Consider the following 17,458-nt stretch of genomic DNA (forward strand, 5'->3'; position numbering starts at 1 on the left):
CACACTGCTAGGAATGAAGCAGGGACTGAAACCTTCTTATTTCAGATATTCAGGGCCCCATTCAACTTGTATTATATTTTACATTTAGACCAATAGGACAGCTCCATTCAATTTCCATTTCTAAATGCCCCTAAAACATCTAATGTCGCTACAAACTCAGTTTTTGGATGCAAACTTTTACAATCTCAAAGGATTTAGAACTCATGTTCCCTCCCACCCCAATGGTAATCATGATCCCAAATCCCAGAAACAAATATTTTTGACATACTACTACAGATTCATTGAGAAGTGCAGGATGTAGCCTGAGTTCACCTAAATCAATGTATCTGGGAGCAGAAAAAGCAATCCAGCAGACACACTGGAGCACTTTGGAGGCTTCAAATCAAGTCCTGCCACCTTCTTAGGCAAGTAATAGGAGTTGTGGTCAACCCAGTCTGGTTGGGAGCTTCAATTTCTCTCCCAAGGTTAAGGGCTGTTCTTGAAGTGCCTCAAATCTCAGTGGAGATGGAACAAGATGATACGATTTTTCCTAGGTTAGTTTCACTCAAATAACTCCACGGCTCATGTGCTGTTGGGGAAGTCACATCACAAATGTGGCTCATGTGCAAGAATGAGTCAGGACAGTCTGATAAGCTTTCTGAGGGATGCAAGTACATGCAACTGTGGCCACCTTGCTCAGCTAATGCAGATTTGCTCCAGCAGCTAAAGAGGATCACTCAGATTCCTCCACCAAAACCACTGCTATTACACCACAAGCCCCTTCACATTTGCGTACTTTCCTGGCAGGTCGGGCCTTTCCACCCAGGGAAACAGTCGCAGCTCCCGTCGCCTTGCAGTCCATCATTACATATGCCGTTGTCACAGGCACATTCTGCAGGGGAAGAATAAATGCTCATCACTGGCAAACCAAACAGGCCTCACAAGCAGAGTCTCACTTCCACTTCACTGTGTCCTATTCCTAATCCTAGCAGCCATAAAGAAAATGTTACGGGAGTATCAGCTCTTGTTACCTCACCATCAGGCCCAAAGCCCATGAATAGACCACCCCAACTTTCTATAGTTTGGGTGACATCAGGATGAGCAGCACAGCAGTCAGTCACACTGAGGATGAAAATGGGGCTGACCACCAGCACTCCCTCCCACCACCCTTCCCTTGGTGGCCCACCAGCTGTTAGCCTGTCTCAGGGGTCCTGGGGCTGCTTTTCTCCCTCGTGAGCAGCACGCTGGGCACAAGCTGCAATAGCCATCGCTGTCACCTGATTTGCAGTCGGCTCCGTATCGGCCCACTTCACACATTTCACAGGCAGTTCCGTGGAAACCTTCCAGGCACCGGCACTCTCCGCTGCCCTCGATGCCATCCTGGCACTCCCCGTTCCCGGAGCACCACTGGCCTGGCTTCCCTGGGCACATCTCACACATGTGTCCGTAGTAGCCAGGGCAGCAGACAGATCTCTGTGGAACCAAGAACAGGCCGGGGTGAGCCATCTTGTGCAGCACAGAGGAGATAGCAAAAGCAACTCTACTCCTGGAAGCTACTCTACTCCTTTAACTATGTGACAGACTTCATTTTTGGCAACTCATGAAGGGACTAGATGTCTGCAGGTGGGATGGAGTGAGAAAGAGCCTTGCATAAAGGTCTGTGTAGCCACTTGAGCTCTTCATTTAGTAACAAATGTTCAGTCCTGTGCCCGTCCAGCTTATCTCCTAGTGTGTCCCACCAGTGAGATCCTCTGTTGGGCAGAAAGAGCTTCCGCCAGAAAGCAGGTCAGTTCAGAAGCCTGATTTCACTGCTCTCCTTTCTCTCTGCATTCACCCACAGAGGGAGGCAACCATGATGGGACCAAGGTGGACAATACGGATGAAGAGGAACATCGTCCAGTGGGGAGGAAGGAGTGCCCAGGGAGGGCTGGGCTGACTGAAGCTCTGCCTGTGGGTACAGTTTGTCCAGCTGCCTCTCTCCCTTCTCAATCTTCCATTCCCACCAAACTTTCCAGGGAGACGATTCTATACATAGAAGGGGTCAAATTCACACAAGCCTTTCTTTTACCATTTCCTCTTTGTTTTACATGTTTTTACATGTTTTACATGTTTACATGGGAAGAGTTTTCTCCCAGCCACATGCTTTCAGAGAACTGGTGGGGGCACAATGACTGTGAGACCTGTTCCTCCCTTTGGTTTGGCTCCCAGTTATTCATCAGTTACTCAGAAAGGCACATGCACAAGCAAAATACCATCATTCATGCCTCATTTCCTTAGGAAACCTGACCACAAACATTCAGCTCCTTCTCTTCCTCTGTACAACAAAGCCCAAAGCAACAATCCCAGTGCTGCAGACCACAATCCATCACCGTGCAGACATTTCCGCAGGTTTGATTTTTCTCCAGTGCCTTCTATCTCCAGGATGGAGAGCAACTCCAGACAAGCCCATTCTCAGCTACGCAATGGCACAGATTCAGCCAGGATGACAGCACAGGCTGTATTTCCATGGCTGTATTTCTAACACCCATCTTGCTTTTGTCAAAATGAATCCAAGACAAATGTTTTTCTTACCAGAGAAACTTTTGCACAGGTGAAATGGCAGCCTGTATCCCCAGAGCGCAATTTACAGTGAGCGAGGTTCTTGCTTCCTGGAAATTCCTGCAAATATAATTAACACAGATACAGATAGAAGATACTACAATATGGCAGTGTTCTTGCCTAACAGAGGAATAATTCTTTTTGTCCTACAGGAACTGCCCTAAATATCCAGATGTCCCAGAGCTGAAAGCAATGAGGCATCACTAGGCCTGGTGTGAGGTGACCCCACACAGCCGATTTCGTTACCCGTCAAATCTGTGGTATACATGTCAGCTAAGAAAAAGCAATTGGCATTTTTTGGACATAGAGTAAAGTAATGAAGCCTACAAAACCAGATGTGGCTGCTAGGCAATTCATATCCAGCACAGAGATGAAGAGTTTCATTGTTTTCTTCTGGAAACATTTGTCACTCACTCACAAACAAGCTGCAGGCTTTGCCAGCCCACCTTTGTGAACGTACTCATGGTCTGGGCTAGAAAACTGCTGTTGGCACCCCTATTCTCGATGATAATGTCTAAGGAGTGAGAGATCAAAAAAGAAATCTAGTTTCCTCCCCTAATGGGGGAAAGTCCTCACATCAGATGCTCTAAAGGGCTCCTGAAATGCAGGCAAAAGCCTCACGCCAACTCTGTTAAGATCTTCATGGTTCACATTTATGTTTTGCCTGCACAAACCTCCCTTGGTTTCTGCTTTCGCTTACAAACCTTGTTAGTGAACGAGTCACAGAGGACTCAACAGCATATTTTTTCAGGTAACGAGATGACATCTCTAGAGCTGTGATGGGACATCAAAGCAAAGTCTGTGAAGTCTGAGATGCCACATGAATCAAAGACTCACCACAAGAACTGATCCAGGAGGACACTTGATCCCCTTCTCACACTTGCCGCATCTTGACTAGGGCACAGAGAACAGGACAAGTCACATGTGTGCCCTCTACCCACGTCACACCAAGACACTAGTCTTGAATTACAAATGGTGCTGTACAGGGTGCTGGCTGGGACAAAGACAAAGATGCATTTATCTCCATGGCTCAAAAGACCAAAGAATAAAAATCACAGTGCATGTCCCTCAGCTCCTGGATGCTACCAGAAGCTCCATACAAAGTCTTATTTCTCCATGCTGGTGATGAGACTGTACCACAAAACTAACCAGAGGAGATCGTTATATCTCTCCGGAGCTGGGGAAGGGCTTTCTGCAGGCCTGGAGTTCCTCCATGCAAGGCACAAACATTTTTTCTGATCTGTAATGGGGCAGGCCTGCCTCAGTCTGACCCTTCAGATAGCCAAGAGCCACAAAATGTGTGGGGGCTGGACTTTGGCCATGACTCCCACACAGTTTGTAGGGGAGCTTGTGGTCATGTTATTCAAGTTTTGGGTTGGATTCTCCTTCCACAGCTTGGCAGTCCCTGCACCAGCCTGCCCTGTGACTGGTGCTGTGGCAGAGAGCCAGCAAGCAAACTGAACGTGATCTGCACAGGAGCTGCAGATCTCCTGAATTCACAAGTAAAGAGTCTGAGGACACGAGGTGCCAGATTCCATTTCATATGAGGATTAGCTGGAGTCAGACCCCAAGACACGGTCTCATCCGTGTGGAAGAGATGATGTAGGTCTTCTGCTATTCATTGGTTTGGTTCAGGAGGCAGAGAAACCCTGTGGAATGGTGTTCAGCAAACTGGTAATCATCAATACCTTTTGTATGGTTGTGGTATTGGCTGTGCAACGATTCTTCCGTATCTGGAGGACCTGTGAAACCCCAATCAACACGCCATTCTTCGTCTCAAAGAATTTTCCATCCAAAGGAATATCATTGACAAACTTCTGCAAAGGAGAAGGAAAAGGCTGAGATGATGACCTTCAACTCCTTTTGCATGGATTGCTTGATGGCTGTTAGATAGCCACAGTCAGTACACTGAAAAGGTGTACAAAACGGATAATGGTTTATCAATGGAAGAACAATCTACCATTCTTACCTGGGTGCTGTTTTGATAAAACATTAACCAGTAGGAGAGCCCTAGCATGCTATTTTTATGGATTCCACTTCTCAAATCCGTAGGCAAGAGCTTCTCTCCCAATATAACATGGTACTGCACTGTCTCATTGTCCTAAATCCACAATAAAAAAACAAACAAATAAATAAAATGTTAGGACTCGTCTGACTTCCTAGACTACAATTCAGTCTGGAATTGTATGTCACAAGAATAGTTACCAGGCAGTCTCTACTAGCTACTTTAGCCCACAGAGACTAGTAACTCCCTATCACAATAGCACTGATCACACCTAGTTACCATCACTGGATGAAGCCATAAAGGTTTTTGGAGCTTTTCAAAAGGTTCAAAAATACCACATATATGCCATGGCTAGACAGGAAGAAGATCTTGTGCTATCCATCACACACAAATCTACTCAGAAATTTGCATTTGGTGTCCAAATAGACTTTTCAGTTCCCATTGCAGCATCCCAGGAAACCCTCTCATTTCTCTCTGCCACTTCTCCTAGCTTTTAGCATCACATATGCTCCTCCTCAGATCTTCTCAGCTCAAGTTTCTGATCTGACAGTATACGTGTCCCTGCAATTACTGCAATATGTATTCAGACTGTAAGCAAACAGTGAGCTTACCAATTGTGTCACATTGTGAGCCTGGCAGTACTCCTCAATGGAATTATTTCCAGGAACAAAAACTGTATATTTTTCACTGGATTCAATTTTTCCAATGAGCTGGTATTGCTAAAAAAAAAAAAATAAAAAATGTCCAAACATTAACATTAGCAATTACACTTGTACTTACTAAAACTAAACTGCATATGAAATCAATTAAAATAGCAATAGCACTAGGGGAAATGCTTGAAAACTGAATATACAATTTCCACTCAGTCACACGTGTCTAATCACTTGCTCCCTGGGTTGACCTAAGTGCAGTTCCTTGATTACGAACAAGCCTTCCTTTTCCTCTAGGTTTCTCTGCCTGTACAAGCATGTGAGTGCCTGCAACAAACAGGACATCTTCCATTGTAATAACATGACATAGGTATGTGATCCTTTGGCTATTCAAAGGACCTTTCTTAGAAGATCACACTGGAATGGCAGGAAATAGATGGTTTCTCTTTTCTCAGCAGGTGGTTCAGGTTTAGTCCCACCTACAACAGGTAAACTGGGCAATTGCACAAAGAAAGTTCTGACAGCCACAACAGAACCCACATCAGATGCTTACGTGTAACAAATCCTTGAATGTGCTGAATGAGGAAACTGTATCGAGCTGTTTCTGCAGACCTGGAGGGCTCGGTGGGATATCTCCTAAAGGTGGCAACAAAACCTGCAGATAAAGCAAGCTCATCAGCAAGCTCAGGCAAGAGACAGTGGGGGAAATTACTCCCACCCTGCTTGCAAGAAAAGCAAGTAGAAATGGTACCATTTAGCACAATTCTGCAATAGTCTTAACTCATCTATCAGCCAAGAGAAGAGGAACTTCCCTCTTACTTGTCCCAGAGACGAATACTTTAAACATAAAACACTAGTGCACAGGAACATCTGTCAGGACTTTGTGATAATCAAGCGTATTTTTGTCATTATAGCTCTTTCTAACTGCCCAGGTATACATTACTTGTTGTCTCCATCACGGATGCTGCAACACAACCTCATTGCTATGACTGTATTTCCCAGTATTGACATACCTTACTGAGGACATGAATAATGCCATTGCTGGCAGGGATGTCGCTGACGACAATACTTGCATTTTGAATGGTTAATACCTGCAAAAGCATAAGAGGGAGAAGCAGAAACATCAGAAATCACCAGGCATATGCAAACCAGACATATGATTTGTTCAAGGCTGCACATGATTAATCTGGGTACAATTCTTAAAAGATTCCTGAGCTTGAAGGCACCAGCATCACATCCAGATTTCCCACTAGATATAGCAGCTCTTGAGCAGTTTAATTTGACGCTGACACATGTGCATTATATAAAAAATTCTTACACCACTCTTGGTGTTTATCTGCCATCTGGTCTGTGGGTTGAGGGTGGGTAATTCTGGCTTGTCGTACTTTTTGAGCTTTTCACCAGTGAAGATACCTTCAAGAAAGTGGGCCCTGAAGAGAAAAAAGGCAGGTAAAGAAAAGGTTCTGGTACTAGTTGTAATAACAGGGAGATAAGATCATATCACCTAACATTCACACATTCGCTAAAGTCACTAAGCGTGTGGAGAGAATGCACATATATGAAAAATAAATACACTTCCAATTGCCTGAGCTCTGTTATGTTTCAAATGCCTACTATATTCTTTGGCTGCTACATATTTAACCTTGCTTCTATATTTATTTCAAGATATCTCCTTATTGGGCATGTACGACCAGAAATCCAACTCATAGCTTTGTTACTGTTGTCTGGCATACTAAAGCAAAGAGAGGAATCTCCTCATACCTGACTAAAACCGGCAGCGTGCTGGGGGTCAGCCAGAAATCTTTCTCACTCTTGTTCAAGCTGTTGATAGCTTCCTCTGATGGCACCAGGACAGTGACATTGGTTCCTGCTGGGATGCTGAAGAGAGATTTCTGTTGTCCAAAGCACAAAGATGAACAAATAAGACATGCCAGTGCCATATCTACTCCGTAAAATATAACCAAGAGTCATCCTGCTTTTGCAGTCCCATGTCAGGGACATGCAGAATGGCAGTGTGCACACAGCAGGCTTTCCTGCACGTGTGAAATAAGTAAGTGCTGTTGGCAATCAAAAAATGCCACAAGTGGTTTGGCCAAAACAGCTGACATGTGCTTGCCAATGAAAAATCTGCTGCTTTAAGCTCTGCTTAAATTAAATTAATCTTCAAATCCATTCAGTCAAATCCATAAACAAACAACACACAACATCAGTTTTGGGGAAGGGACCAAAATTACTCCTAGCAAAAGCAATATACACAGCAGGACAGGTAAACTAAGGCTCAGTGAGATGGCATGCTTCATTGTGTGTTTCCACAGACTTGCTGCAGCCTGCAGTGTCTCTTGCAGCCAAGCTAGGAACAGGGAGCCCATAAGAAGGAAAGGAACAAACATATAGTCTAATTTTTCAAAGATTGCTATTTTTGAAATAGCAATCATTTTCAAAAATAGCTATTATTATGTTACCCCTTTTTCTTTTCCTTCTGTATTACTTTCCTACAGCCAGGAATTACAGAAGATACAACTAAATCATGTGTGTTACAGTCACAGCTTCCTCTTGTGCTATAAACTAGTCCCTCAAACACACTGATGACCCTTACTCCATCACAAACTCCAGAGCTTTTCTACATGCTACTACTCTTTCTGATTCACCTTAGCTGTTGCTTTGTTTTTCTCTAATGAAAAAGATAAATGCTGTTGCTCTTCCTTTAACAGCAGTGTTCACAGTGACTTCACTTCTACAGTACTTACTCATGTGGACATGCCATGGCCATTCTTACCTTAACCCAGTCATAGAAGCCTGCAAAGTGGGAACTCCCAGCCAGCTCCTTCAAAATAGAAACAACAGAAGGGTAACCTCCAATGAGCACCGGAGCTGTGGGACTGGGAGACCTGGGGTGGGGGACAGGAGCCCTTTGCAATATTAGATCCAGCAATAATGACTTAGGAATTCCTTTCTCCCTTCACAAACTTCAAAGGCACCTTGTGTCATGTGGAGGGATGGTCACTCCCAATACCAAACTCTAGCCATTAAAGAATATATATTCCAGACATTAAATATATATATACCTAAATAAATAAATTCCTTTCAATTCATCTGAAATTGCTTGTGTTTACCAGAGACAGTGATTGAATCCACAATGGTCTATAATAATTCTAATGTCAGAAAATGGGCCAACCTAGCTTTGACCTGAAAAACTTTCCAAATAACAAATGAAAGATGTCTTATTGCACAGGGCAGACAGGGGTGGAGCAGCTTAGAAATGACTGTCAATGATTTATTGAAGACACCGGTTCTTGGCACTGTTCTGTCTCTGTGGTCTTGGGCAAACACGTGCTGTGCTGAGAGGAGTCAGCTCGAGTAACAGAGAAATGGGAAGTGAGAACAGAGACATTTCTCCCTGATCTCCAAAAGACCTCAGACATTTGCTTTTCACTCACTTTTAGAACATCTCCATAGCATGTCATGCCATCCCCCACATAGCCTTGAGGGCAGGTGCAGGACCTCTCCCCTCCTCCAAGAGGTACACACGTAGCCTGCAAGTACAAGGAAAGGAGAAATTAGAGAGTGAACACAGGTAATGCAGTGTTACACCTACCTAAGAATCAAATTCTGACCTCTTATGGCCCAGGCTACAGAGGCGCACACAAACCCCTTCTTCCTGTTGTGTTTATAGTGCCATTGAATTTATACCTTGTGCAGCAAGGCCTAGATGATGGCTTTGGGTTGTGTGCATTCATGAAAAATCAGAGGATCTGCCTCCATAGATCAGAGACTAAACCTTTACAACACCTCAGTGGTGTGCCAGTAGGCCAATGCAAACCAAATCCTTGTGATTCTCTTGATGCCATGGCTGAAAAACTTGTGACAGGGAGCAGAGGAACCCTCACTGCCACAGTGCCTTGGACAGCTCTTTAGCTACTCACCATGTCGTGGCAGCCGCCGTTGTCCATGAGGCATGGGTTGATTGCATCGCAATTGTGGCCATCGCCAGCATAACCCCTCTTGCAGACACATTTGCTCTGCAGGAAAGAGGCATTTCAATTTTAAAGACCTATCAGAGTATCCTCATTTACTACCCAGAAAAAGACCTAAAGATCTAAAATCTATTCTTAATTGACTTTCCTAAGTTTTCTCCTGGTTCCTCAAGACATGAAAATGCAGAGGTACTTCCTTAGCAGGGCATCATTCTCTATCACAACACACATGCTGCTGGGTTACTCAAGAGCACTGATCCCTTGCTCTGCTTGCCTGTGTGAGGGTAACTTGAGAATAATAGTTTCCATCTCTATTTCCAGCTTTTCCGAGAATGACACAGACTTTGTGAACAACAGAAAGAGAAGGGGGGGTGATTTCAAAACTTCCTGCTTATATGATAGCTAAAAGAGCACTTGCACATGCCACCTACCTCACTAAATTCTGCTGAAGATCTGGCACCTTTCCTCAGCCCATTGCCCAGAGCTCCCTTTGCTCAGTGGGGAGAAGAAGCACCTTGAGAAGCCACCCCTCCCACATGCCTTCCTCCAGTCTCAGGATGTCCCAGTCTTGGCCTGTCTTCCCCCATTGACTATCTGAATAGCTGCATGTGATTTTCTGTACATTTTAGCACTGCCCAGAGACAATGCTGTGATCTGAGAACAAGGTGGACACAGCAACCAGTGCCTTGTTATGGAGCAGGGCTCTTCCCTTTGCTACACAAAGGTTTCCGAGTAGTGTAGCAGCCTCAAACATACCCATGCCTCTCACCACACACGAGTACCCTGTGTGGCTATAGCATGAGCCAGTGTATCTGGCAGCCAACAATCAGGTTTTGCTGCTGACCAGCCCAGGTTCTACCTCCAGCAATCCCAGATCATTTCAGAGCAGCTTAGGAAATGTAAGTCTACCACCAGACTACTTAGTATAGCCCATACCTGACCGGGGCCGATATAAATGCAGTCAGCATTGATGTGACAGTTCCCTCTGCTCTCCAGCATGCAGTTGTCTATAGACACACAGGCCTTCCCATCCCCAGTCCAGCCCACGTTACACTGGCAGGTGGCATTGCCAGGGCCTGTACTGATGCACAGGGCCTGCAGAAGGGAGACAAAAGCATTACACTCAGCAGAGAGCAGATAGTGCAGTACAAATACAGATACAAGTCTCTTTCATCAGTCAGAGAAGAGTTTCTGAATGACCATTTTTGATCCCAGCACTGGGTGCAGGGACTGGAAGCATCTTCTTCAGAAAAATTCTAGATAATATCATAGTAAAGTGATTCTGGAAACATTCAGTGTTTTCAGAGAGGTGGATACCTGTGTCTAAGGTGGCTGAGAACTCACAGGGCATTCCCTGCCATTCAGTAAAGCTCTTCCATTACAGAAGTAGTATTCCCTAGGCAGGATAAGCACAATCTTCTTCTGCCTGGGCACGTAGGCTGGGAATCAATCATGGAGGTAGATCTCTTTCAGCAAAGACCTTTGTACTTAGTGCCATCCTATTCCCTTCTACATAGCCCAGTGCATTCCTCTCACTGGCGGATCTAAATCATGATGAGGTCTGACCATTTGTTGTTGGCTACTAGAAATATGAGTTGGAGCTCACAGACAAGCTACAACACGTAAGAAGATCTTGAGGGGAAAATGAATACAAAACAAAAGTCTGTGCAGCTAATCTCTGTGGCTGCTAAAATATCTGGACAAACCAGCCAAACCTTCCGCAGGGTGTCACATTTTGGTACCAAGCAAATAACTGACCTCCTTATGATGTCTGTGTTTAGGTACCTGCTGTTCCATCCCACCTTACAGACTGGGAAAGAGGCACGACACCAGTGCCCAACAAATCTGCAACTGTCCTGCTTTGATTGATAGATGTTGCTTCTCCATGTTTCGATAGTCCAATCCCACTTACATTCTGAGAACAGCCTCCTCGTTCTGGCTGACTGCACAGGTCAATGGGCTGACAGGAAAACCCATCCCCTTCATATCCATCCATGCAGATGCACCTTAAAAACATAAGCACAGAAGGCACACAGGTAGTACAGACTATTCTGAAATACAGCAGAGAGCAAAAAGATATTTTGAGCTCTCAAGCAAGCAAGAACCTGACTTAATCTCTAGTGCAGCGAGCTGGCTGCATGGCTTGAACAACGCTGTGCAACAGGCACACAGGGAGACATGCACAGTTACAGGGCTGGCAGCCTCACAGCCGTTGTGTGACTATATGAGGACAATGTGCCCACCCAAATCTGTATGCCAGAAAGACTGACCTTGCTGTGTCATTGAGGCTGCAAACAGCATTCTGGTGGCAGTACTGGGACAACCCGCTTGGGCCACAGTTCCTGGATGTCTTGTCACAGAATTTCCCAGTAAAACCTTCCTTACAGGACCAGGACTGACACACACCCCCGCTGCCAGGCCTGTTGTCACAGACACCATGGACGCAGCCACAATCTGTCAAAGAATTTTCACATGGAGAAAGAACAGTAACTGCCAAAAGTCCAGAACTCACCACAGTAGTCACATTGTGAAAGAAAGTTAGGCATCTGAAAAATCTCTCATGACATCAAATCATCATCCCATTTGTTCTTGACAGAGGGATGTCTGCTGAGACACATCCACCCCACCTCAAAACCTGGCCAGGGAACCGATCCTCTGACTGCCTGGGTCCAAGAGTTTTATGAGCTCTAAAGATAGGCTCAAATTTAGGCCATCAAGCACAAGGTCCTTGTCAACTGGGAAAGGAAAATGTCTTTTCTTTCTAAGGAGGAGAGATTTGCTTGGAAGTTCCACACACAAATTTGGCCAATGTTTCTAAGACCTGCATTACCACTGTCATATCAGCCACGCTGTTTGTCACCTGTGATGACATTTCTGTTAGAAATGGCTCAGTCTTCAAAAGAGGATTAAATTAAAAAATAGGAATTATTAAAAGAATAGAGGTAAGCAAACAGCGCTGGGTGCACCGGGAGTCTCCGCTCCACCAGGACGCACACCAGTTACATCAAGTAGCTGATTTTTATGCTCCTAGACTAATACATATTCATTACTACTTCTAAAAATAATAGGTTATTATAATTAGCTTCCGGGGTCTAGTCCCTCCTACTGGAGCATGCGTATCAATCTCCGGTGGTTCCCTCTGGGGGTCTCTAGGGGTCTTTCATGCTGAAGGCTCGTAGTCTTCCTCTCCAAGTTTTTTTCTTGTCCTTCCCCTTTGTACTTCCTTGGCACTGTGTCGAGTTTACACAGCATCCCCTGCAGGTCTTGTCTCCTAGCCCTCCTTCACCTCCTTTTTTTTTCTTCTTCTTAATCTCTTGGCCACCTGGCCAGATATCAGAGGCTTGCATAGTATCCCATAAGAGTCACTAGTTGTTATCAGTTGTTCTGAAACCCCCAGACATCAAAGACTTCATACAAACACAAACAGCTTTCTTATTAAAACATTCCTCACCAGCCATTCACAGGGACAGTCACACCTATAGCAGTGTTAAGTTAATCTTGAAGAAGACAAAAAAAAAGGCTGTAACTGTTAGAAATAGAAGTCCGGAATAACAAAGGCAAACAGGTTCACAAATTTGAGGAGTATTTTCTGAAGACTTGATAAATTGACTAGAATGAGGGGGAGACTGGGACACACTGCATCTGTGGTTCAAGAATTAAATTGCCAGTGCAGGACCCAGAGGCAGACAGGACTGTTCTTTATGGACACGAATTGTTAAAACATTCCTAACATTTCCATCACTTCTTTCATGATGAGGTCTTGCCAGCAGGGAATCCAGGGTACCTGAACATGCACTATAGCTTTGCTCCACATTTTTCTCTAGACTCTACTTCCAAATTACCAACCTTCATCACAGTTCTCGCCATGTTTGTTTGGGTTTGAACAGATGTGGCAGGCTACTCCTTTGAAGCCTTCAAAGCAGTGGCAGTTGCCATTCCCTTCTATGCCATCGCTGCACTGGAAGGAAACAAAAAGAAAGCCAAAGTCATTGAAACTAAGCGAACCAAGGCAAAACCAAGGCTTTCATATCTATCAAAAACACTTTTGACAGCTGCAGTAAAAAACAGGACTTTGAAGAGCAGTGGTGGTAAAAAAATCCCCCCCCCCCCCAACCCCCAGTCAACGCTGTCTGCGAAAGCTATGACATGATTCACATTAGAGCTGAAGACGGAAAACACTGATGAGTACACTCCATTTCCCTTGGATATTCTGTGGCCACCACTTTGCACTTTACCCTGCAGCACAAAGGCTGAATTATGCTTATCTAGAGCAACTGTTACCATAAAGAAAAAATGTCCTACCTTGCCATTAAAAAATAAATAAGCTAACTACACTCCCTAACCACCCTGACTCAAGTGCTCGTTGTAACACAGCATGATCCTTCATACATGTACTTACATTTCCCCGGCCATAGCATGGACTGGAATATCCCCCTGGGCACGGTATGCAGTCTGGACCAAAGAATCCTTTGCAGCACCCAGGTTTCTGAAAGAAAAGCAGAATCATTAAATTACCAAGTGACTTAACATGAATTGCCTGGAGTTGTCCTGCTCTCACAATTCTGAAATCTATGTCCTCCTTCCTGTGGCCATGGACAAGGCTGAAATAGTCACTTAGACACCCATGCTTAGAATCATAGAATCATTTAGGTTGGAAAAGACCTTTAAGATCATGAAGTCCAAACATAAAATTGGACTTAATTTATTAAATTATTTTCCAACAATACCTGTCTTTCTGCTTGCAGCTAATTCTTGTCAACATAAACCACTATTTTCTGTTCTTTCTGTGACTTAGGCAAATAGGGTCTGTGCTTTCTCTGAGTTTTGAGTTCATTAATAATCTTGGCTCACTTGATCCTCCTTTATCCTTGCTGAGGACTTCTGCTTTTCTGGAGGGATGTATCAGTCCTGGATCACAGGCCTTGTCACAACCAACCAATAGAAGAACAATGACAGGACAGACATCCAGCTGCTATTTAACAAGACACTCACAAATCATTCTATATAGTTGGCACTGGGACAGCTCAGGAGCTGCAGACTCCTGATGTGAGGTCTGTAAACTGGGTAAGAACAACTTTTCCAAACCATTTGACAATGTTTCATAAACAAGATGCAATCACTTCACAGCTTATGGCACTTTCATTGTACTCTGCTTCCGTTGGGAGACGTGATAAAAACAGGGCTGTCTCAGAAAACATGACACACCGAACGCTACACCATTCATCTCTCAGCTTCCTCCAGCTTGGCTAGTCACAACTGCTGTGTTTTATTGCATTTATGTATCGTGTTTGGGTTTAACTGAGCTGCTTTCTAATATTTGCAGCGGGTTGGTACTGTGTTTTCTTCTCTGTGTTAACCAAAGAGAGGTCAGGTAGCCAGCTCATCTGATGGGCCCCCCTTGCATGGGGCAGCTTTTCTATTGTTGCCATCTCAGTTCAAGGAGTCAGAGGTCTCCTCGATGAATCGGGAAGAGCAAAGCTGAGCTCCTTTCAAAAGAACGTGTTTTCCCATCGCACTCACCATGACAGTTTGATTGCAGTACCTGGCACATCCCTTCTTCAGGACATTCAGGCCTTGTGGATCATGGATATAGACACATTCTTTTGGGAACAGTGCTGATTCCTGTAGAAACACAAGTCAGCTCTGTTTTGTTACATCAGCACAGTGACCCTCTCTTTCTGCTGCAGAGAGCAATTTATGCCTATCTCTGAGCTGAGGAAGTTCAAAAAGGAGCCAAGGTGAACAAGATACTGCTACAGCATGCCTATCGTGAAAGAAGGCACGTGGTGGCTTCCTCTCACTCCCAGTCTGCAAGCCTGAGCCAAGGTGCTGCCCTTTTGTTCTTATAGTAGTATCTATGATAAGGGAGACAGTAGAAGGGGGAGAGGTTGGGGAGAGAGGATGAAAGGAGGGAGATGGAAGGGAGAGACAGGGTGGAAGTGGGAGAGAAATAGAGGGTAAGAAAGAGGGTAGGGGAAAAGAGAAAGGAAGGAAGTGAGACAGAGAGTGGGAAGGGAAAGGACTGCAGATGATTTCTGGAACAATACCCAGTGACCTGTCATGTAGTTATACAGAGGCAGAATTGGGCACAAGATGATTCTGTCCACACCTGCCTCAATCAGTGAGGAAAACAACTGACTAGTGATTTTGCAGAGCTCCGCTTCAGACATTCATGCTGAGACAGCATCAGCAAGTTCTGAAACTCAGATCCCTCAGAAGACACCCAACAGTTAACAGTCATGAACACCTCTCTGTTTTTCCCAAACAATGTCTTGGGCCTGGTCTTCACACAGGGGTTTCCTGAAAATTGCTGTACTGCTAAACCCAGCATGGGTTAACTCAAACACCAGTGTGCTGCCTCCTCCTTATTCCGCCTTCAGCTAGTTCTGCTCATTCTGAATTAACAGCGAGCACAGGCCAAGAACAAATTGTTTCTCAGCCCTCTGCAGCGCATAGAGCTAGTTGCAATTCCCTGGCCATGACATAAGCAGTGGTGTTACTGGATGGGATGAGTGGGATTGGGTTTGATTCTAGCAATTTGGAGGAGCTGGGAGACCCAGTGCGTGAGGAGGAAAGCCCTGCCTGAGGCAGAGTAAAGGTACTAAAAACTGCAAGCCTACAATTTCATTTAGCACAGACTGAATCAGAGCTATCTGCATTGACTCAGCAAACAGACTTCAAAATAAGAAATAGCACAGAGTAGTTATTGGGCGACAGTCTGGGATCACAGTGCATGGTGGATACGCATCCTCTAGCAAGCCATGTTGTTCCTCTCTACTGCTTGCCTTTCCTGTCCTGTATTTGTCTGAAAGTGTCTTGGGTTAGAAACCGTCACAGTGTGCTTCTATGTCATCATACAAAGAAGAAAATATGTAAATGATCAAAAATAATTACCATTTCTCTGCTGCCAGGTGGGCAAACACTGCTGTTGAGAGCCTCACAATCCACACAAGAGCCCTGTTAAGAAAAGAAGAGCAGAAAACTTCATCTTCTCAAAAGAACCCCTTCCCCATGCCAAGAATGCTCCAGAGCTACTGCTTCCAGTACATATCCAAAACATCACAGCATGCATCAGAAACATTTTTAGGAGGGAGTTACACACTCTGAAATGGGGTAAGCTTCTCAATTCAACAAAGTGGATCCCTTGTCACGAGATGTTTGCACCTGACTTTAAGATGGGGTCTGTCTCCACTCAGTGAGTCTATCAGCCACTAGAGACACAGCTATGCTGGAAAACACTTTGGGCATCCATGTGGCAGCCTCATTAAATCAACAAGGTATAACAGACCCTGTGGCCAGTTGATATTATTTGTGTTGCTCCAAATCAGGTGCCTTTTGCCTATTCAGCACCTCATCCTCTTTTCCAGAAACCCACCAGTGATTAAAGTGGGGAACACACACCTAAAATAAGGTATACAAAATTCTTTATGTGAGAATACCATACAGCATTTGCAGCTCCTGCTGCTGAATAACTGTTTCCCATCCATACTAACATGAAAACAGTGCTGACAGTGATAGGAACAAAGCATTCTCAGCTGAGTTAGTAACTCTGGTGTCAAGAAGGGCATACACAGCTTTATGAAAAGGCAAACTTCTTTCTGAAGCAAAGGTAGGATGGATGCAAGGAAAATATAAAGACCCACAAGAAAACAGCTGATTGCCAGCAAAGCAGTGCAAAGTGCTAGCAGAAGCAACAATCACAGTGCCGATGCTGCCTAAGTTCATATTAGGGCACATCTCAGAGAGAACACATTTCCCAAATGTAATTTACACAGCTTGCGTTTGCTCCTCCAGGTGAGTGTAGGGTCTACAGCAATGGCTAGCAAGAGAATGGGAGAAGGTGACTTACTGTCACAATTTTATGTTGTTCCTCATTGCATCTGTGAGGCAAAATGGGAATTATCGAAGGAGGGATGAAGATGCCGTCCAAGGTATGAATAATACCATTTGATGCCACGATGTTTCTCATGTTTAAGGGGATCCCTGATTCATCCATCAGAATTCTTCCCTGATGCAGAAACACAAATAATTTATCTGTATTTTAGCCCACTAGACTGTATCAACTACATAAAGGCAACACAGGAAACAGATGGTATGCAACATCGAGTGCAACCACACAAATAGTCAAGCCTCTTAGTAGAGTCACAGGTTGGATAAGAAGCAAAAATAATTCAGTGACCCCATTTAGGTCTATTTTTTAAGCACAGGAGGAAGCAGAGATGGGCTGAAACCACATTGTTCAGAACTATATC

At 44.6% G+C, this 17,458-nt stretch overlaps 1 protein-coding gene across 3 annotated transcripts in view; it reads right to left on the bottom strand.

Moving 5' to 3' along the window:
* STAB1 (stabilin 1) overlaps positions 1 to 17,458 on the bottom strand; it is a 57,653-nt gene that overhangs the window by 16,220 nt on the left and 23,975 nt on the right. For all 3 annotated transcript variants that reach the window (XM_027467285.3, XM_027467287.3, XM_027467286.3), the window contains 22 exons: positions 17,056 to 17,214; positions 16,101 to 16,163; positions 14,727 to 14,828; positions 13,606 to 13,692; positions 13,053 to 13,164; positions 11,477 to 11,660; positions 11,119 to 11,212; positions 10,143 to 10,301; positions 9,156 to 9,251; positions 8,670 to 8,765; positions 8,009 to 8,056; positions 6,994 to 7,124; positions 6,551 to 6,662; positions 6,246 to 6,323; positions 5,786 to 5,887; positions 5,194 to 5,301; positions 4,547 to 4,678; positions 4,266 to 4,394; positions 3,415 to 3,471; positions 2,551 to 2,637; positions 1,257 to 1,452; positions 776 to 871 (listed from right to left, as the gene is read on the bottom strand). In XM_027467285.3, the coding sequence (XP_027323086.2) occupies positions 776 to 871; positions 1,257 to 1,452; positions 2,551 to 2,637; positions 3,415 to 3,471; positions 4,266 to 4,394; positions 4,547 to 4,678; positions 5,194 to 5,301; positions 5,786 to 5,887; positions 6,246 to 6,323; positions 6,551 to 6,662; positions 6,994 to 7,124; positions 8,009 to 8,056; positions 8,670 to 8,765; positions 9,156 to 9,251; positions 10,143 to 10,301; positions 11,119 to 11,212; positions 11,477 to 11,660; positions 13,053 to 13,164; positions 13,606 to 13,692; positions 14,727 to 14,828; positions 16,101 to 16,163; positions 17,056 to 17,214 (2,428 nt within the window). The remainder of the gene's footprint in view (positions 1 to 775; positions 872 to 1,256; positions 1,453 to 2,550; positions 2,638 to 3,414; positions 3,472 to 4,265; positions 4,395 to 4,546; positions 4,679 to 5,193; positions 5,302 to 5,785; positions 5,888 to 6,245; positions 6,324 to 6,550; positions 6,663 to 6,993; positions 7,125 to 8,008; positions 8,057 to 8,669; positions 8,766 to 9,155; positions 9,252 to 10,142; positions 10,302 to 11,118; positions 11,213 to 11,476; positions 11,661 to 13,052; positions 13,165 to 13,605; positions 13,693 to 14,726; positions 14,829 to 16,100; positions 16,164 to 17,055; positions 17,215 to 17,458) is intronic.

The sequence above is a fragment of the Anas platyrhynchos genome, chromosome 13 (assembly GCF_047663525.1).
Source record: "Anas platyrhynchos isolate ZD024472 breed Pekin duck chromosome 13, IASCAAS_PekinDuck_T2T, whole genome shotgun sequence".
In the NCBI taxonomy this organism is placed as follows: domain Eukaryota; kingdom Metazoa; phylum Chordata; class Aves; order Anseriformes; family Anatidae; genus Anas; species Anas platyrhynchos.